At 40.3% G+C, this 21,356-nt stretch overlaps 1 protein-coding gene across 1 annotated transcript in view; it reads left to right on the plus strand.

Annotated features, from left to right (window-relative positions):
• Positions 1 to 1,566: 1,566 nt before the first annotated feature.
• fam184b (family with sequence similarity 184 member B) overlaps positions 1,567 to 21,356 on the plus strand; it is a 32,344-nt gene continuing 12,554 nt past the window's right edge. The window contains exons 1-10 of the mRNA XM_030146145.1: positions 1,567 to 2,149; positions 10,009 to 10,197; positions 13,760 to 14,437; positions 15,046 to 15,181; positions 15,636 to 15,787; positions 16,860 to 17,405; positions 18,813 to 18,920; positions 19,009 to 19,307; positions 19,937 to 20,087; positions 21,177 to 21,296. Of these exons, the coding sequence (XP_030002005.1) occupies positions 2,000 to 2,149; positions 10,009 to 10,197; positions 13,760 to 14,437; positions 15,046 to 15,181; positions 15,636 to 15,787; positions 16,860 to 17,405; positions 18,813 to 18,920; positions 19,009 to 19,307; positions 19,937 to 20,087; positions 21,177 to 21,296 (2,529 nt within the window). The 5' untranslated portion in view covers positions 1,567 to 1,999. The remainder of the gene's footprint in view (positions 2,150 to 10,008; positions 10,198 to 13,759; positions 14,438 to 15,045; positions 15,182 to 15,635; positions 15,788 to 16,859; positions 17,406 to 18,812; positions 18,921 to 19,008; positions 19,308 to 19,936; positions 20,088 to 21,176; positions 21,297 to 21,356) is intronic.

A 21,356-nucleotide genomic window follows, 5' to 3' on the forward strand; every position in this document is an offset into this window, starting at 1 on the left:
TGTAATATATCATTATATGAACAGATGACGCATGCATGCATATATGAAGTCGCTCTTTAAACAAAACACAAAAGAAAAAAAACATTATCATATGCGGATGGACTGTGCAGGGGTATGATGAGAAGTTACAGGAGAAGACATATTTGAAAGCCTTATTTGCATATTCCAAACAGGCTGACTGAGTTTTTCCAGCTTCATGTGTTCCCTCAACTTTTAAAAGAAACCTGTACCCCATAATTACTTCCACTATGAATCCATGTATACTGTTGTTGTTGTTTTATGCTTTCAAAATGAGATTAATCTAGTTTTATACTTCTTGTGCATGTAAGCCACATAGATATGTTGCTGTCTGAGGTCACAGCTGCTAGGCAGCTGTGTAGGGGTCACAGACAGCTCACCCGTGGGAAGGACAAGAGAAAGTATATCCACCAATACACCCATGGTATCCACAGGCATGATAGAGCTTCTAGCAACAACAGTCATGCATTAGCCTACACTGTCATTCTGTTGTCTTTATATCTGCATGTGTGTGTGTGTGTGATTATCAGAGAGGTGAATTAGGCTATACCATTAAATATGCATAACTGAAGATATAAAGGGACTAAAGGTCGTTCCATCAGTCTGTAAGCCAAAAGGAAGAGAAAAGGCAATCTGTCTACGAGGTTCATCATAAGATAACGCCTTCTGTCCTCTGTGGAACAGTCTATGGGCTCAACACTGTTGTCCATCAAGTACCAGGGTTTTCAAATTAAACTAAGATCCACCAGGTCACAGATGGCTTGTTTAAAGGTTAGAGTAAGATCTGATTCATGTTTGACTTACTTTAGAACCTAGAAAACATTTCATTTTTAAATGGGGCCAAATTGTGTATTTTGGCCTCACCTCACTAATCCTAAGCAAAAGCTCAATAAAAATGCATTGGTTCACACTCAATTAAAACAGTAAATTCGTTGTATTGGTGTGATTCTTTACTGCTTGTCCTCCTCCTCGCTCATTCTACCTTCCCCCTGCATGTGTTCTGTAGCAGTCACCAGGCAGACACTGTAAATAACAAAGTGTTCCTAAGGTCTTGCCTGGTGAAATAAAAGGTAAAATAATAATAGGTTAATTTGAGGTGATTTGGGTAATTTGGCATTCCCCTTGATCCAAACAGTGCAGTAAGGGTGATGCAGGGTGGATGTTAATGCAGTACCCTGTTGATGAAAACCATTAAACTAATTTGCAGTCATTACCAAAACCATCATGCACCCAACTTGGGGGTTGCTTATGCATAAGAAATTCACAATTCTTTCATTCCAACAGTAGTAGCCTGTAAATATTTTCAGATGCATGCTGGTTCATCTTTTCTTTTTCCTGACGACTTAAAAATGAAGTAGACGATCAAATGTTCCTGCATGCGTGGCCTGTGTGAACTGCTCTGTTTACGGTATCTCACTGATGGAGTTCAATCACACGACCAGACCCCAGAGACCCCCCGCCCCCATGCCTCCACACGGTGAGAGGCATTGATACAGCAGCGCCGGTAGGGGCGGGGCAGCACTGCAGCAGTGCGCCTCTCGAGCTGTCTCCGGTAATGTTCCATAGGATACACACGCCCCTCTCCGCCCCTGCCACGAGACAGGTGGTTGGACTGTACGCCTTCATCCTCGAGCTCTCCCCGTTAGAATAAGAAAAAAAAATCTTTGACAGCAGGGAAGGGTCGGTTGGCGCGAGCGCGTCCCCGATGGACTTCCAGCGTGTGACCTCCGCGATCACCGGGCGGACAGCGGGAGAGGGGGGCGACTACCGGAACGCACGAGGAGAGCCCCACCGATCTACCACCAAATGTTTCCACGCAAATTGCTCGAGCTGCTGTTCACGGGAGGAGGTTTACCGACAGAGCAATGAGATCCGTGAATAGAAAGTTGACACGATTTTGATGGGAATTTTCATCTGAGAGGCGGCGGGTTCATTTCTGACTATCCTCCGGTCCGGGAAGTTCCCTTGGGGGTGTTTCGTTATGGCTTCAGGCGCCGGTAAGGCTCCACAGCCCCCCGGGCCGGGCTCCACCGTTAACGGGACTGCGGCAGAGTTCCCGAACATCGAGCAGGAGCTGTACGACTGCCAGATGCACAACAAAATGTGTAAGAAGATCGCTCAGCTCACCAAGGTAAGCCCTGCCGGTGACACCGGGAGAGGCGCGCTGTCCCCGGCTCCGTCAGACTGATGGGATGATCTGATGGCTGCCTCATCACTGCCATCTCACACAAACACAGGACGAGCTGGAATTATCCTGTCATTGACCAACACTTATCACAGCAGAAACAAATGCTGTGGCTGAAACAGGCCTGAGCAATTCATGAGAAAACTGAAAAATATAGAAGCTACAGTAAAAAAAAAAAAAAATGAAGTCCTCCACTAATAGACCCGTACAGGCATTGTATGTGCTGGGCTTTTTCAGTGTTAGGTTCTAGAAAACTACTACATGTAAACCATCATCATCCCTTCAGAAAATGATGAGAAAACTTGGATCATTGTTTATCGGTGTTCGTGACTGACAGTGTAATCAGACAATGATCACTGAGGATAGGTGTAGGCTGCAGATTTTTACCAGAGACAGACCTGAAGGCAGCAATTAACGATAATGCAACAACTAGTCAGTCAGTCAATATCATCACTGAGCGGTTTGTTGGTAAACTGAAAGATATAGAATTATTGCAAAGGTTGCACAAAGCCTACAGTAATGTTTTCTTTGTCTGCACAACGGTCACAAATCCCCACAGGTTTTGATTTACAGTGAGACAGAAACCAGCAAGCCCTTCTGTTTCAGCAGCTGTTTGCAGTCTCTGTAATACTGTATCTACAATGAATGACTGGAGAGCTGATGGTGTTATTTCTTTAATAGATGCTGTGCCTGTGTGTCTTTGTTCATATGCACTTATCAGTGTGCAGGCAGAGATGCTTGACAGTTGCAGCAGCTCCATCTCCTCTGGTTGCTTGTCATACAGTAAGCATTGCTATATGGGATTCTCCCTGTCTCTGCTTCACAATAATGCTTACAGAGGCAGGGCATGACCTATTGCTTGTTGAGCTATGACAATTACTGATGACTGTGCAGTTCCCATCCTCCCTTATGGGTTCACCTCTCTGTAGCCACTAGGTGTGTATGTGTGTGTGTGTGTGTGTGCGCGTAAGAACGTGTGCAATGCAATACGTGCAGTATTTGTTTATGTGTGTTTTCTTAAAGTGTTTCCTTTCACAAACATGGGTACACAAATAAAGATGACACAGATGAAGGGTCAGCACTTGTGTCTGTGTCTGTTAGAGGAATTTGCCTGCCTAGTCCTTCCACCTCTCATCTCCTTCATCCAGCCCCTTTACTCCTTCCATCCTAATATTTCCCTTAAGAAGACTGGACTCATTTCTCTGTCCTGAAACTTTATGCAAGCCCTGGTGTCTACTTTTGCTCTTTGACCACAGTAAATTAATCCAAAACCCAGAGTGCTGATGAAATATAATCAAATCTGATACTTGGTGTAAGCATTTTCTCTCAGCTTTGGGATGCTGGGCATGTGACACATGGCTTATTTGAGTGTTTTCGGGCGGGGTGTGGAGAGGAGAGGAAGCGGGAAATGGGTCAGCTGTGGTAACCTTATATATTTAATAACCCCTACTCGGAGGCTGGCACACACACGCAGTCATGCACTTGTACTTAACACACCTCCTCACGTCTGCCCGTCCCTCGCTCCTCCACTCACCCATCTACACTTATGCTTGACTTATGCGACTCCCCTCCCCCTTCCCCCTTCCCCCTCCCCCTCCCTCTCCCTCTTCACCCCCCTCCCAACCTCTTTCTCTCTCCCTTTTGCCTGTGAGAGTGGTCTGCCCTGCTTGAATGGGTGCTGCTAAAGATAAACCAGTAGCACGTCGGAGTGTGTTTACATGGCCGAACAAGCCAATGGGAAGAAAGCGGTAGCTGACCGTGTCAGGCCAGCTGTTGTGAATGTTCACATAAGCTTGTGCGTTAACAGACACACACTCACCCACAGCATTAAAGAGAAGAGTAGTCTCATTGTGTGACTCACTGAGATCAACAGTAGCATATTAAAGTGTGTGTTTGTGTGTGCATCTATACACCCACACTTTTTGATTGGCAGCTCTAATTCTGTCCATGTGATTTCCTGTACTTATCTAGCTTACACTGTCACAATGTTCCCTGCTTTGTAATCCAGCACACCCGGTACCCTCTTTGATATGTGTGGAGGTATGTGCATGTGTGTGTATGTGGTAGAGGGTTTGATGTAAGAGAAAGTGTGTGTGCACGCTTGTCTCTTTGCCTAACCTCTCCTCTTGTGCAGCTACCATTCATTCGACATCTCATGACTGTTTCTACAGCCTCTTCTCAGCTCTCCTTTACACTGTAGACAGAATATTAATTTCATGCTTTGCTGACTATGAAGTTATTGTCAATAAGCACAGGCAGTGGCTTGTGAGGCTACATGAATAACATTATCGACTAGCAGGATCAATACAGGGAGCTTGAGACAGGATTTACAGTTGCGAGAGGCTCTTGTCACCGTCCGACCACACTGCCACACCAAATGTCTTCACTTGTGCATCCACAAAGCTGGTCATGAGTGGGATCACCTACTACTCCTTCAAATACATGTTTTGAACTTTTTAAAGATATATTGTACAGGACTATAATGCATGTACGGTTTACAGGGACTCATACTTGAGATGTTGTGGTTATATGGCATGTGATAGTAAGAAGTAAGGCTTTTGTACTCAAACAATATAGCTAGTGTTACCCATAAGCTAATGGTCAAAATCTGATAAGAATTATGCTGCAAATAATTCCTCTTTTGATTTTGTTTCAGTTTAGTTTTATTTAATTTTAGCCAAGAATAACTGAATTTCCCTTGTGGGATGAATAAAGTGAATTTCCATCTCTCAATCAGCAAGCAAAGCCAAATAAGACTGTAGTGGCAACACACATCAATGCATTGAAGTGAGTTAGAGTGGATTTCATATTGGATTCATCTTTTCTTCTGTAGCAGTAGTGTTCTTCAGTCTTTAAGGTGTAGATCCGATGATTAAACAGTTTTTGGCTGATACTGATTTGGGGTGTGTATTGGCAACAATCTGGCGATATGATTCAAATCACAACACTAGGATCACGATACGATATATCACTATATATCATGATACTGTTAAAAAGGCCATTTTTTATTGGATTTGTTTATTTTTTTAAAAGATTATTTCCTTGAAAAAATTGAATTACACCAGAAATATGCACAAATACTAAACACATTTTTATTTGATCACAACAGGATCTAATGTTATATCACAAAATTTTCCTCTGTTAAAAACTTTAATCATATTTTACAGACATTACAGTTTAAGATCCTGTTCAAATGTTCATATTCTACACTGTAAGCCTGGATAAGTAGAGTTTACTCAAAAAATTTGAGGCAAGTGATTGCACTTAAATGATTTGAGTAATGATCGACTAATCAATTGGTTTAAGTAGGTTCAACTTTAATGCTAAAAGTATTGAACTTAAACTATTAAATAGAAAACGCTAAATGACAAGTTATTTGTACTTTAAATCTGTTGTAAAATCAACCCCACTATCCAACCATTCAACTCAGCATTTTAGGTTACACTGACTAATTTTCTCAATTGCAGCCACATTAATTTATTATTAATTAAACAACTTTTTTTTAAAGATAATCAGACTTAAAAACCTATTTCTGACCATAATAGCTATGAAATTATTCATCTTAATATATTGTAGTATGAATGGAAGTTAATTCAATGCTGTTTGCCAGTAATAGACATGTTTTTAGTTTGACAAGACTTTAAGATTTCCATTGAACAATGACAGTCCTAGATGAGCAGGAAAGCCATTGTTCTTCCTATGGCTCTGACTCAAGGTGCAGCTCTACAAAAATACAAAAACAAACACAAAAAGGCCAATAAACACTGCCATACACACATTAAATCCAAATTAACACTAACACCACAACCCCGCTGAACCCCTGCACATAAAAATAACACATTTTCAACAACATGCCCAATACCCACAATGCAATGCGAAGATAAAAAGGTGTGGTAATGACTAAAACTTAGTGATTTAATTCCATTCAATTTAAACTTTTTCGTACTTTCAACTATGTCTACAAATTAGTAGAATTAACATTTTATAGTAACATCATAAAACTTAAATCATTTAAGTGCATTGTAATTAAAGCATTTTAGTAAATACAAATTCCGGGCTTACAGTGTATTATTTCAGAACTAACATTATACCATTATTTTTGTGCAGTCCCCAAAAAAGGAACTAACATTATTTAGTAAGAGTGTTAAATATGAATAAATAAAATATAAACAAAAAAAGAAAAACAAAAATGAACCTCCACAATATCTGCATTTCAATAAATACCTAAAAATATCGATACAGTACTTTTTAATATCGATACAGTATTGTGAAATTAAATATCGCTATATATTGCAGAACTGATGTTTTCATACACCCTTAATACTGATATGCATACAAAACAACATTTTGGCCAATACATGATGCTGATTAGAATGTTATTTTATGTTTCTTCATTTTGTTTGTGCTGCCACACACACACAGACACACAAACTCAAACATACAAATTTATGATAAAAGCTTCAGTAAAACATGACAGAGCTATGAAATGACCTGGCATCACATCCAGGGTGTACCCCGCCTTAGCCCATAGGTAACCAGGATGACCCTCACAAGGACTAAGTGGTTCAGAAAATGGATGGATGGATGGATGATAACATGACTGATAAATATCTGCCACTGCTATCTACTGTATGTTACTGATGGATGATGCTGATACTGATGTCTGGCTGATATACTGCTGCATCCATAATTAAGTCAATGTAATACTATTTACTAATTAATATTCAGTTGTGGCCTCATTAAGTGATGCAGTGACTATCTGGGACCATTTGTTACATACAGTATATAGTACATTGTATATGATGATAAAGCTTTAGACTGCGTAATCTAACATGGGTACTCTATGTTTATCACATTCTATCATTTGGATATGAAACATTTTCAAAAATCAAAGGTAACTGAACCAAAATTTCCCTGTAAAATACTGTATTATAGAGATAGACTGATTAAACAGCACATATAGGCTGTATCCTAAAGTGTCAGGACCAGCAGCTGATATTAGGCTTCTTCACTGGGAATACTAACTTTAAAAGAAAATAATAACTGAATAAATAAAAATTGTCACCACCCTAAACTTTTTATGAATAATTTGACATCCCTTTGCAGGTTTATTAACTAAATACTATAAATACTTGAGTGTAGTGTTCAGTCATTCAGATTTATTTTTTTAGGTTTTCATTTCAGTTCAACATTTCTGTGGTTTTTACAGAGTTAATTTCACACATGCATATTGTGCGTTACCAAATACATGTATAAACAGCCTCTTTTTGAGCAGTGACACTTGTGCACTGTGTGGTTTCTAGACCAGATGAAATGGATGCCAACAAACAGGCCAAACACGATCACAACCTTAAGTGTGTGGTGGTCTTTGAATTCAGTCATACTGATCTTGTTAAGCATCATACCATTTGTTTATTGTAATCATAAATAGTAATGTTTTCTACAAAAATCGCAATATGATTTTTCACAGTGTCATGCAGCCCTTATTTATGTCATGACTCTATGTAGTGGGCTATGGAAAACTTGATGTTACAACTGTTTTACAAACGGCATGCTTACAAGTTTGCAGTAACATACCCTTTCTCCTGTCAATATCACCCTAGGCCTAATGCAGTTTCTTTCATTTAACCCCCCCCCCCCCAAAAAAAAAAAAAAAAAAAAAAATTATAATTGTCTGTTCACCTGTATAAAAACAGCTAAAACTGTTATTTTTGTCATTATTTCCACACCATTTTCAGTAGCAAAAAAAAATCTTTGTATCCTTAAGTAAATATTGTCTGTATTCGGTGTGCCTCCTCTTCTTTAAAGTGTACTGAAATATAATTGTATTGATAATAGCAATTATGTGTTTGACACTCAATCAGCAACTGAAAATGCCATTATGATGACAGCCCTACATGACCCTACCCTGGAGCGTGAAGTGAAATTCATAAATATATGGTTTTACAGACCTCCACTGTGGCCTGAGCTCAAACCCATCAAGCACATTTGAGATGAAATGGTGAGCCAGGTCTCATCATCCTAAATCAGAACTCAACCTCTGAATCAATGTGAGCGAACCTTGCAGCCACAATCCAGATTCTTACCGAAAGAAGATTGAACAGCCGTTACAGTGGCATATCACCACGATGACTGCAGTTTAGGAGGTAGAACAATCACAAGGGGTTGTTTGGTTAAATTTAAAGTGCAGATGTAATGTACACTTTTTATGCCCAGAAGTGACCTGTCGCTAAGGCTCAAGACCAGATCCAAAGATTTAGAATAAACTTTGTTAAATTGTCCTCTCCTCCTCTACTGCTATGTCCTTGTGCTTCCCTTCTTGGTGTCACTTTAGAGGACAGCCAGGAATGGGACACACATATCAAAGCCTGTTCTCGATTCAGAGTCCTCTTCAGTCCTCTGAGTCATGAGTCATAGTTCGTGAGTCAAAGTTCATCCACTATGACGTGATTGAATAGTTAGAATGACACACTGTACAAGTGTTTGACAGTTTGTGACTGGTATTTAGAGGGATGTCTCATCAGTTACTGATTTCAGAACCAGGATTTAAAGACATTTTTTGTAGATTAATGGAAATGAATTATAAACAGTGTTAATGGCGTGAAGTCATTTGTCCAAATGAGAGGCGGTGGCATGCACACACATACTGTAGACTGTGGGAATGTCCAACAGTGCTGTGCCAGCTCTTGTGCTGCAGACAGAGAGGCGTCTGGGTAAAATATGAGCCAGAGTGTCCCAAGCATACACCCATCTCATGCACATGCACACACAAACTCACACACACCTATGTGTAAGTGAGATGTCAGGGTCAGTAGGAGCAGATGATGACACTGTAGACGTGGCGTAGAGTGAATAGTGGGATGAAACAGGCTATATTTCATGTGTTAGTCACAGTCTATATAGGGAAGAGGCAAAGACAGACCCCACACATGCTTGCAGGCAGGAGAATCAGTGCAGGAAGCTGCAAAGTGTGGCCTATATTAGCTCACACATCTGTGGTTACAAAGCACATACGCAGTTTGACAATGCTACTGTTCAAACTCTAATGTTTGTTCTGGGGATTATTGTGTTTCATTGTCAGTCAGTGTCAGTTTAATATTTGCCAACTCCAAGTTTTGGCTCCATACAGTCTGTGTTTGTGGACTGGTACTGGTGTCGGTTTTCTCTTCTGTTGTGATATAAATGAATTGAGGCAAAACAACCCCATGTCCAAGATGATATAGACAACCTAAAGGCAACTGACTTCTCTCAAAACTGAACAAAGAAAGAAATTCTGACACAAGCGATTGAAGAAAACTGTCACACTGTAATATACTATCCTGTCAAATATAAGAAAAGTGGATGTGTTTTTTATTCATGTGTTATTTTTTTATTAAGTTCTAGTCTAGGTCACAGTAGATAAAATCTATAATTCAGTCAACACAACGTATTTAGGTGTCAGCTGAGTCTAAGTAGTGACAAGATGTTTCAGTTTTAAATTATTCTGTAGTTACTTCCAAAAATAGGTAAAATACAACATAAAAGCATGATTCCTCTATTAGATGACCTTGATGAAATAAAATCCTTGTTATTATAAAACCCAACGTAATAATGAAGAGAGCGTAGAGTGGCTTTAAAAGCTCACAGTAACAGTGTGTCCACTTGTCAGGCAGAACCAATGATAGAAAATATGAGAATGAGAAATAAATGACAACAACTTATAAGAAGGCATTGTTAGGATGCATGTCAATATGAAATACACAATAGTGAGACCCCAAGGTGTGAAGGTGAACCTTTTCCTGCATCTTTCTTTTGATACTCCACAGGTGATTTATTCTCTGAACATGAGGAATGAGGAGCAAGAGGCCACTCTGCAGGCCTTGAACTATGCCCACCATGAGGAGCTGCACCGAGTCCTGATGGAGTCGTGCCATGAAGGGGAGGGGTCAGCGCTCCGAATTCGCCTTCTTGAGCTGCAGGAGTCACTAGATGAACAGCAGAGAGCCGGAGCCCAGGTGCGTGTACATTTGTGTCCGGGTGAGCTCTGATGTGTGGGCCGCAGTCAAGGGCATGTTGTGTTGTTGTGATTTAATGTGTAATCTCCCCATGGGAACAGCAAATCAATGTGACCTGTAAGAGTCATCCTAGTGGAGATTGCAGTTCCAGTTCAAGACCTCATGCCTAATTTACATCCTGAGCTCGACAATAAAACACCAACATTAATCAGACATACCAACAGTATCAACTTTTATTTAGAAATATGATCTTCTGCAATGGTTGTCATCTGCAGTATGAGTGTGAGTGTGAGTGTGAGTGTGAGTGTGAATATGAGTATGAGTATGAGTATGAGTATGAGTATGAGTATGAGTATGCTATCACACAGGTCTATTACATAAATAGCGCTTTAACAAATGCATCCTTTTTGTTAGGCTGGAAGCATATACAGCTCCAGACCATGGGGTTCTACTATTTGTGCATTTGAGTAAAATGAGATTTAAAAAAGTTCTAGATACTGCTAAGAAAATTTATCCCAAATAAAAGTATTGTCTTATGGTGTATTTAGTTGCAGATACAGATAAAAATGTTAGAACAATGTAGTGTTTTCACTCACAAATTCATATTCAACAATACAATATACATCAGAAAGAAATCAGAAATTAGTATTTGACAGAATAATCTTAATGTTCAAACTCAGCTTTTATACATCTTATCCTGCTCTTCTTATGCCACTATGCAAAATAGTGAGCAGCTCAGCTTTCTACTGTGAATTGTGACCATCCATTATCCTCATGATCACACTGACAGATGTTTTTAATTGGTCTGGAAATTTGAAGGGGTCTTTTGTGTTGTGTTGTTTCTAGAGTAACATAATATGGCAAATTAAGTTGTTGTGATGTGGCATAAAATGAACCAAAGGTGTTGACCACAGTGCAAACACTATCAAATGACTATGGAAAAGGGATAGAACAAGATAAATACACCTTAATTTAGTAAAATACAGATAGAGCTGGGTAATACAGCCAAAAAATTACATCTTGATTTAAAAAAAAATGTTTAAATATTTTTTTAATTGATTGTTTTTTGACATATACAACTACAGAAACACATCCACAATTAGTATATTACAAAAAGCAAAAGGGTTGCAATTATTAGAATCTCTATTTAGACATTTTTCACTTTTTTTGTAGAAAGTGAAATCAGATTAATCTGATATATTGCCCAGCCCTACGGACACATGACAGATTAAAGGAAAATCTTCATTGGACAGTGTTCTGGGTTTCAGGACTCACTAAATGAATTAATAAGTATGAAAATGATATGAATCATTTGCTATGGCCTTCCCAGTCACCAAATCTTTACTGGGTTAGACAGCACTTGATAGCCCTACATGTTACAATTTATTGTCAGTTGTCCTTTATTTTGTTATCTCTCTGTATTGTTAATGGTAGTGCGGTAGGCCTTCAGATCTTAATATTTAACTTTTTGAACAAGTGGTGCCAGGCACAACAAACCCCGCCCCTCGCATGTATTGTATTGTATTTTGGCATCAGTCCAGCCGTTGTCATCATGTCTATGCGTGTGCAGATGTCAGCATATAAACTGCCTCTATATATGTGCCAAGTTTGAAGTAAACCGAAACAAAATTGATGTTTATATAGACATTTGAAATTTCGCCCATTATTAGTAAATAGGGGGGAAAAAAATCATTAAAATTTGAACCTTGACCTACTTTTCCCAAAATGTAATCAGATCTATTCTGAGTCACTGGCAATCTATAAACCCAATTTGGTATGAATTGAAGCTATAGTTTTGCTGCTAGAGTGTTAACAAACAAAAAAACAAACCGAACCAAAACCAATACCCCTTCAGGGGGCGGGGTATTATTTCAAAGTATAAAATATGTCTAAGAACAATTCCCTGATATGAGGGGAAAAGTGCTGCATTGTTACTGATTAATATCCCATAAGACACCAATGGACTGTTCACTAGTTCACTTAAATGTATAAAATTAGACCAATGTGTTGAGCAGCCCCATGTCTTACTGGTACCACTTGATTAATTTCTATTGTAAAGTGAGGTGACATATTCCCGTTAAAGTCAAGGAAGTGTCCACACAGTCTCTAGAATTGAAAAATGTTTTATTTAGATATTTTGATGAACAGAACTGAATACTGGTGCCATGTTGCTTTTTCTCTGTTACAGGAGATTTTTAGCTTGCGTCTTTTCTTACTTGAATCTGAGTTTGAAGGTCAAGGGGACACTATATAGGCTATTGTACAGATTTTAAAGCTGCTTCAGGCAAATTTGTGATGTTGAGCCATATGAATCTGAACTTTCCATCGGTTTTCATCTGTGAAGTGCCGTCTGTGATCTAGAGGGAGGGTAGTTATTTTTTCATGTTTTGTTTGGCCATTTTCCTTATTGTTTTTTCAAACTGGCAATATTTATTATACTTTAAGGTGGGGTAGGAGATGTTTTCCTTGAGCATTTTTTACTAGATTGCTTAAAATCCCCTTCTCACCCCGATTGCATCCAATTAATTAAATGCTCTAACACAAAAATAAAAAAAAAATTAGTCACCTGTGGAACATGCAGGACTGAAGAAAATACCATCCAATCATTTTAACTGGTCCATCAAAATGATTGAATGGTGACATGTCTATCAAACTCAACTGTCATTTGTCCCTCCCCCCCTCCCCACTCTGTGCGTACCCCTCTTTGGGCATGAATCACACGTTCTCAGAGACTTGGAGCACTTATACAGGAAACCAAGACAGAGCCAGAGTTTGGCTAGCAATATTAGCTATATTAGGATGGAAAGTTCACTGGCAAACTGTTTTGTCACTAACATAAATCACTAGGAAATGTAACATTAGCCAGATAGGTATGAACTGGGGCTGTTCTGTAAGAGCGGGGGTGTTGGAGGAGACTGAATGAGGTACACATGGATCTGCAAGCCGGGGCTGGAGCCGGGGTGCTGTGCAGTGCTCATGAACCTTCGGGAACAAGCATTGCATGTGCCAGCACTCTGGAGGTGTGGCTTCAGGGGGATGTCTGAAGAAGGGGGTTTGGACTTTTGAATTGAGTATTTTCAAAATGTAGCTTGCTCGAATCGTTTTTCTAAGATCTCCTACCCCACCTTTAAAGTTGAAAGCCTTTTCATATTCACACCAGCATTTTCCTTACACTTATGTCTATGTATAAATTTTTTTTAGGTCTGTCACACATGAAAATTTAGTTTTTTTCAGTAAAACCATTTTTTTCATTATTCTTGACCATTATTATAATTACATATATTTACAAACATTTGGAAACGCTAGAGCAGATCATAAAAACCATGCAAAAAGCTTCAATACAAAACAGGCCGAAGAAACTCACACATGGCGTAACTATGACTATTAGATCTGGAAAAAGTCATTGAGTTAGTTTTGATGCTCACCTCAGCCTTCTACTTGAAGGGAAAACCTTCTAGGCCATAAATAAAATGACTGGCTTGGCTTGACGAAATGCGTACTGAAAGATTTCAGGGAGTTCATAAGTAAGCGTAGTGTAACATATTTTATTCTGCGCCTTCAGGTACAGGCAGACTTTGAGTGTTTTCGCATCCAGGCAGAGGAGAAGGAGCGTGAAACCGAGGCAGAGTTGAGAAAAGAGTTTGAGGACAAGCTCCAGGCTGCGGAGGAAGAGCTCCAGGAGGCCAAGGCCCAGACCAGTACAGCCCAGGAGGAGAGCCTGAGGTTGGGCAAAGAACTGGAGAAGGCTCAGGAGCAGATCCAGGAGCTGGATGCTAAATGTGAGGAGCTACGGAATGCAGCAGATGAGGATGACAGAAAGAGGAAAGAGGAGCAAAGGCAGCGAGAAGATGAGGAGAAAAGGAAAGAGGAGGAAGAGAGACAAACAGAGGAACGTGAGGACTCAGAGAGAGTAAAAGCTCTATTAGAGGAGGTGAAGGCACTGAAGGAGGAGCGGGATTGCGCAGAGGATGAGAAGAGGCGAGCGGTGAAAGGGGAAAGGGACGCATGGGAGCAAAAGATGAATGATCTAAACGAGGAGAAAGAGGAGATGAGGAAGAAGATGGAAGCAGATTGGAGGGAGGAGCGGCGACGGTGGGAAGAGAGAGAGGAAGAGGAGAAGAAAGGAATGCACAGCGCTTTGCGAGAAAGAGTGAAGAGGGCGGAGGCAGAAGTGGAGAGCCACCTGGAGAAGCTGGATGAAAGCAAGAGAAGCATGGTCAAACTGCAGGAGCGAATCCAGGTATGCACAGAGTCCGCCGTACTCCGTTCACTCATGCAAATACTAGACTCCAACGCTGTGAACAGGGAGGTGAAGGAAAATTGAAATGTTGCAGAGTTCTGTCTCTGATGTACCCAGCTAATGATCATCTTGATGGGAAAGAAGGGAGGTAGGAGTGGAAGCAGAGCTAGTCTAACCACACACTGCCCTCCCTGAGTGCTATTCCCACTGCCAACTATCTGCTAATGAGTAGTTTGAGCAGGACAGATCCACTGCACCACCACCATTACCACCTCACGCATGAGCATTAAGAAGCCCTATGAGAGCTGGCACAGAGCTGACATAAGCCCTCGCAGCAGACCATTAAAGGCTCGCAGCTGGGTTAGATAGCTCCCTGACTCACCACATTTCATTCCCCATTTTTTTCCTGTCGCCCTCCCTGCCTCTCTTACTTGTGTTCTTTCTCTTCTTCCTACTTATCTGTGTCAAATTTGCTGTCGCCTCCTCTCCCTCTCCCTTTTTTCCCCAATTGTGCTGTTTTTTTTTTTTTTCCCACCTCACATCACTTGCCCTCCTTTGCTTGCCCTGGTGCCAATTCTCCCTCCCGGACCCATCATGCCTCCCTCCAGGACCTGGAGGAGGAGCTAGAACTGGATCGGAGGCGTGTGTCCGAGGCCGAGGGTGTGGCTAAACGGGCAGAGGAGGAGCTAGCGGTCGCCAAGGAGAGGCTGCTGCTGCAGGAAGATGAGCTGCAGAGCAGAGCAGGTTTGTTCTGCTTCCCTGTCTTTCTGTCTGTGTCTGCCTGTCCGCCTGCCTTCTTTTTACCTGTCTGCTGGAGAAAGTTCAGATGGGTCGAACTCAGCTGAGCTCAGTGCATTTCCATTATTCACCCTGACTCAGCGTTAATTAAGTTTGCTCCTCACGCGATTATAATATATACAGAAAATGCAACAAACGCACATTATTCATCATCCTCAAAGGCAAGCCATTTCATCAAAGTGTCATTATACCCAGTCAGCAAAAATGGCCTGAATTTTATGTATTGCATGGAAATTATTTTTGTTTTAAGTCCTTACTCATTCAGTGTCGGCCAGCTGTAAGTTCACTCTGTGTTTATTATGCCTAATCAGTCAATATGCTTATGCATGTGTGTGTGTTCTTCATTTCACTTGGGTGTTGGTGTTTATTTATGTGTTTTCTGTGTGTGTGTGTGTGTTAGAGGAACTCCTGAATCGCGGAGGCTGTGAGGTGTGTGTGTGCACTGAGGTGGACGAACTAAGAAGCCAGGTGAGCCGACTGCAAAGCAGGAACAGGGAGCTGGAGCTACAGAGCAGCGGGAGAAACAGTGACCACGCCCGGCAGATTCGCCAGGTAACACAATGATCAAATAAATCTAAGCTCAATACATGCAATGATAGATATAGTACATATGCCAAAAATCATATTTAAAAAGCTTCACTGTGGAAATCTTTGAGATCTTTCTGTTATTTATTGAAATCCAAATAATAGCTGAGATAGTTGTGTGCTTAACATATTTATAATATACAGTCGTGGAAAAAATTATTAGACCATCAAAGGTCCTCAGAAACAATGGTTATGCAATCAAGTTATTATCAAGAAAACATGGAAAATGGGTAGATATAAGCTCTGAAATTGAACTCTTATGAGCTATTTTTGTTATCATTATATTTGTCCAAACAAATGTACCTTTAGTTGTACCAGGTGGTCTAATAATTTTTTCCGTGACTGTCTATAAAATAATCATGAAGCATTTTCATGCTACTTTCAAAGATGCTAACACAGTTCTAAACACATTAAAAGTAAATTTACTGCATCTCAGTAAATTTATTTAATTGCAGGAAATGGGGAAAAAATATTGGTTGTTCATCATACAGCCATTAGAGAGTGGAACGCAGGTGTACATCTTGACCAGTGACATGAAAATATGAGAAAATCTTTCGATGTTGCATCTCTATTTTTCTTCTGGTCCCCATTACATTTCAAATGTGATATCTCAAGACCAGTTTGACAAAATGTCAAATTGTCAAATGTAAAATGAATTAATTAGATATTGGTGAGGTAAAGACCCAAGGTGCAGGGAGAATTAATGCATCATATAGTTCTTGTTTAGATAAAAGTTCATGATTTACAATTAAAATATAAAATAGAATAAATGTATTTTCCTGGCTTCACTTTTAAAATAATGTTTGTAAAACATTGTTAAAACATGCAAATTATCCCAGTACCATTTGCATGTGTTGTAATTTTTTAGGTTCATAGACAATTGAAGGATCTTAATAAATATTTGTATTAAAAACTTTAATGTACGGTGCAGCAGTTTTCAGTATTTCTGTAGTTTGGCCCATCTGTGCACACAGAAATACCCACACATGCTTAATGTTGCTAACCTGCTAAGTATTGCTTTATGTGTGCACATTTATAGCATGCTGAGGCCTTGTCAAGTTTACGTTCTGAGATGGTGAGAGCCCAGACAGAGGAGCTGCGTCGCATCCAAAAACATGCAGATGATGACAGGGATAAACTGCAGAAGGACATAGAAAAAGAGAGACAAAACCTGCTAAAGGAGAGAGAGCAAGAAAAGGATCTGTTTGAGAAGGAAAAAGACAGACTGCGCAAGGAGAAAGAACAGGAAAGAGATGACCTGCACAAAGAAATAGAAGATGTCAAAGAGCGTCTGAAGAGGGAAAAGGAGGAGGAGTTGGACCGGCAACGCAAAGAGTTAGAAGTGGAGAGGGTTCGCGTTCGGTCGCAGTTGGACAAGAATATAGAGCAGGTTGAGGCAGAGAGAGCCAATGTGCAACAGAAGCTGGAGGAGGAGAAGAAGAGACTGGCGGAGAAGGCTGAGGAGGACAGGAAGAGGCTGAAGGAGCAGGTACGGAAGGCGATAGAGGAGGTGATGAGGAGACACGCAGCTGAACTACACAGCGTCCAAGAAGCTCTGAGTTCTGAGAAGAAGACCAACCAAGAGGTCAGCATGACCATCTGTCTGCATTTGACTGTGTTACACTTTGTAGAAAACATAGATCCGTCAGTAGCTTTAGGGCAGTTTACATTCACACAAAGAGAAAACAGGTTAAGGCATGGAACTGAACAATACATCTTCCTAAACACAGAATACTGCATAAGTGTAACTGTTAGATGTGCAAGTTCAATAGTTATTCTTAGGTTGAATCTTATATCAGTGTACATACTAGTGCTGGCCAATAAATAGGAATTTCCTTGTTGTTGGAACATGGACGTGCATGAAAAATACATAGCAAATTATTGTGCATCCACACTCAGCATTCACACCATACAGCCAGTTACATGAAGCCCTGCCTACCCTCAGATTAATCATGGTCAGCTTGGTGGTCACTGTGGGTCTGGTTTGTTTATGTATTGCAAGTCATAGTAATGTTATAACACACTGCAGATTTTCCTCATATTATGCAGGCCTACTTTTCTCCATTTCAGTTTTCCATTTCCAGTTTCAGCACTTTGACGGATGTTGCAGTGAGAGAACAGGCTCTCTAGTGAGGAGAATATATTTTTCTGCTGTGGCAGCTAACTACTATACAGACGGGTGACAAATTAAAGGAAAAATCCAACATAAAGTGTCTCAGTGAGGTGCCAGAACAGCCTGGATGCACCTTGGCACTGATTCTACAAGCCTGTGAACTCATTTGGTGAGGGAGGAGGACGATGGCGAGGGAGAGTGCTGTCTCACACGGCTGGAGAAAATTTCCCAGAAGTCCTCACTTTGGTTGAGATTTGGTGACTGTGAGGGTCATAGCTTATGATTCACAAAATTTTCATACTCATCAAACCCCTCAGTGAGTCCTGATGTCCTATTGTTGTTCTGCAGGAGACCATAAGGATTTTCCTTTAATTTGTCACTCCCTCTGCAGGTTTAATTAGTTTCGTTTCAGCAAGAGTCTTGATTTAATTATTTTGGATACAAGGCTGTATCGCTTTGAGTTATGTTTCCTTTCATCCTGTCACACTGCTGCGACACTAATGCAACACTTTTCTCAGTCTGTGTGAAGCGCATATGCGTCTGTTCAAGCCCTCACAAATCCATACTACACTTCCAAATCAGGTGTTGCCAACCTTTTTTTCATTTCCTCACTGAGTATGACTCTATTTTAAGAATACAAAAATCTTTCACTCAGTCAAAAAGACCAAAGTTAATGAATATATTTAATATTCACTATTAATACAAAATCCTAAAGTCATTTTATCACATAATTGCCTGCCCTTTAAGCCTTGTTATATGCACTTCTTTGTCACTGCTTATTAATTAGGCGCAGTGATAAGATGATGATAGCATGGACGTGTTAAAATGACAAAATGTGTGGCTTTCATGATGATTAATGTTGATTAATATTCTTGGAAGGTATGTGCACGTTTGGAGGAGGAGAGGAGAACTCATGAGGAGCTGTACAGTGGGCTGGAGAAGGAAAGGGAGGAGCTTAGGACAAAACTCAAAGACACAACCAGTGAGGTGAGGGAAAACTATTGGATATTAGCTGTGGAGTAGTAGATTAGATATTACATTGGAATTGTGGATTAAGTGTTTTCTTTGCTCTTAGATATGTCGTCTGGAGTCAGTTATCCAACAGCAAGAAAAGAAGGAAAGGACAGCCCCTGATGCACTTCCGACATGTGGACCCCGGTGCTCCCACTTGGAGGAGGAACTCCGCCAGACCCGGACCCGACAGGCTCGAGTCCAGGAGGAGGCAGACCGGCAGCGGGACAGACAGCAGAGAGAGATAGCATCCCTGAGAGCAGACAAACACCGACTGGAGGAGAAAGTGCTTGAGCAAAGTCGATTGAATACAGAGAGGAGCCTTTTAGAGCAGAGCCAGCGGCACATGGAGGACCGGATCAGGTAACAGGATGAACACCGACCTGCCAGGACTGCTTAGGCTTCCATTACAAAATCCTGATTCTGTTTATATCTCCTCCTGTTCTCTTCTCAAAAGATATCAAGGAATTAAGCTGAGGGGCAAATCTGTGAAATCAGTACTCATAATTTGCATAATGTACAGCGCGATACATCATATGTAATTTTTGCTTTGTCAGTTCACTTCAGTGTGTTTCAGTAGAACATCAATTATTCTGTCCTGTCCTCTGAGATGCTACATATCCAGAGGCTTTACTTTATAGTGTATCTTGAGTAACAGTAATGCATATTAACACTCACATTACTCTAAATGTAAAAGGGATTACCTATCTTATAGAGGTATGACGTGATTACGCCATAATTATTCTAATCCTGTAATATAATAAAGAAGCTTTGCATTTACAAATATATTTAAGAGAAGAGTGAAATAATCAAATTAGTACCATACCTATTTAAGCAAAGACATTTTCATGAACCTCTTGAAATTAGGTTGAAGTGCTGGAAAACAAGGCGATTCCCTGATTCACTGAAATAGGAGAGTTGCAAAAAGAAATAAATGGTATTTTTGCATCTAGGTTAACTCTGATGCTCCTCTTTTTGATATGTGCCTCCAGGGCAGAATGTGAGGATCGTCTCAGAGCAGAGTTCAGGATAGAGATGAATGCTGCTGTTGCTGAGAGTGAACAAAGATGGCAAAACCAAGAGAAGGAGCTGCAGACCCAGATTGAGGAGCTACAGGCTGAACTCAAAGACCTGCAGTCACAGGTAAACCTCCAACTCCATCTGATCTGTACAACACACTGACTTTCATAGTTAATGTCTGACTATTATCCGAGGATGCTGGAGTTTACTTCATTAATCATATTCTGTTTGAACCACAGTTGTGGGCAATGATCCAAATGTCTAAACCATGTTTTGTCTAATGAGTGCCCCACAACTGCAGCACATGCAGTTAGCTCCAAGGTGATACAGTAAACCAGCATTTAATTAGCCTATATGCATTGACCTATATAGTTCAAACAGTGGAAAAGTAATAACCCATCCTGATGAAGCTGCTTTTGTACGTTTGTTGTTTTGTGGCTTTTGACTCATTCTCATTACAACATGATTATGACCAGAGATGATTCTTGTCTTCCACGTGTCGCCCAAATGGCCATTTGGCAATACTGATGAAAAAACTCTCATCTCATCTGTGCATTTGTCTTGTTGGTCTGGTAAAGCGATTTATGATGCTAATCCGATAGCATTTGTTGTACATTAAGCCCTATATCTCCGCTACTGTTTCTCCACTCCGCTATTTATTAAAGACTGAAAAATGTACAGTAAATTAATTTTCCTCATTAATGAGTGGGCAGCATGAGGATAGCTTTAGGAAGTGAAAGAAATCACGATGATTGTCTCAGATGTTTTGTTCTCAACGGAAAGTTTGTCCAACCAACTTTTGAGTCTTAAAAATGTTGAGCAAGCAGAAAAATGTAATGAAATATGTTATTAAGTTGCATTATGGGAAATGTGGGATCCAGCAATTTTGAAACTTTTAACCATATTAGTGACTAACAGTCGAGATATTTTGAATACTGCTCAGCTCTTAAATCGGTTTCTTGTATTTCTCTAGTTTTATGAAAGTGCAAGAACTAATTGCCTGGCTAATTACACGGATAAGCCTGTTGTGACTGCACAATGAGCTCTGCAGCTATTTGTTTATTTTAGGAAATTCATTCTAGTTTATGAATTCTAAAAAAAAAAACATATTTTCATTTAATTCAGTATTTACCGCATGTTCATAATTTTAGGATTAGTCTTGACTTGCTGCACTTAGAGCGCTGAAGTTCTCACGTTTTGTCTCCAATGCAGATGGAGCAAAAGAAGGCGGGTGCGGGAGATGATTGCCATGGCAACCCTGAGATTGACAGACTAAGAAAGGAGGTCCAAGACACGAAGGAGATAAACAAGAAACTGAGGGAGATGCTGCAGGTACACACCCATACAAACATAAGATGCACACACATCGAGAAAAGTATTATGTACTCATAG

This window comes from Sphaeramia orbicularis, chromosome 1 (genome assembly GCF_902148855.1).
Source record: "Sphaeramia orbicularis chromosome 1, fSphaOr1.1, whole genome shotgun sequence".
Classification (NCBI taxonomy): domain Eukaryota; kingdom Metazoa; phylum Chordata; class Actinopteri; order Kurtiformes; family Apogonidae; genus Sphaeramia; species Sphaeramia orbicularis.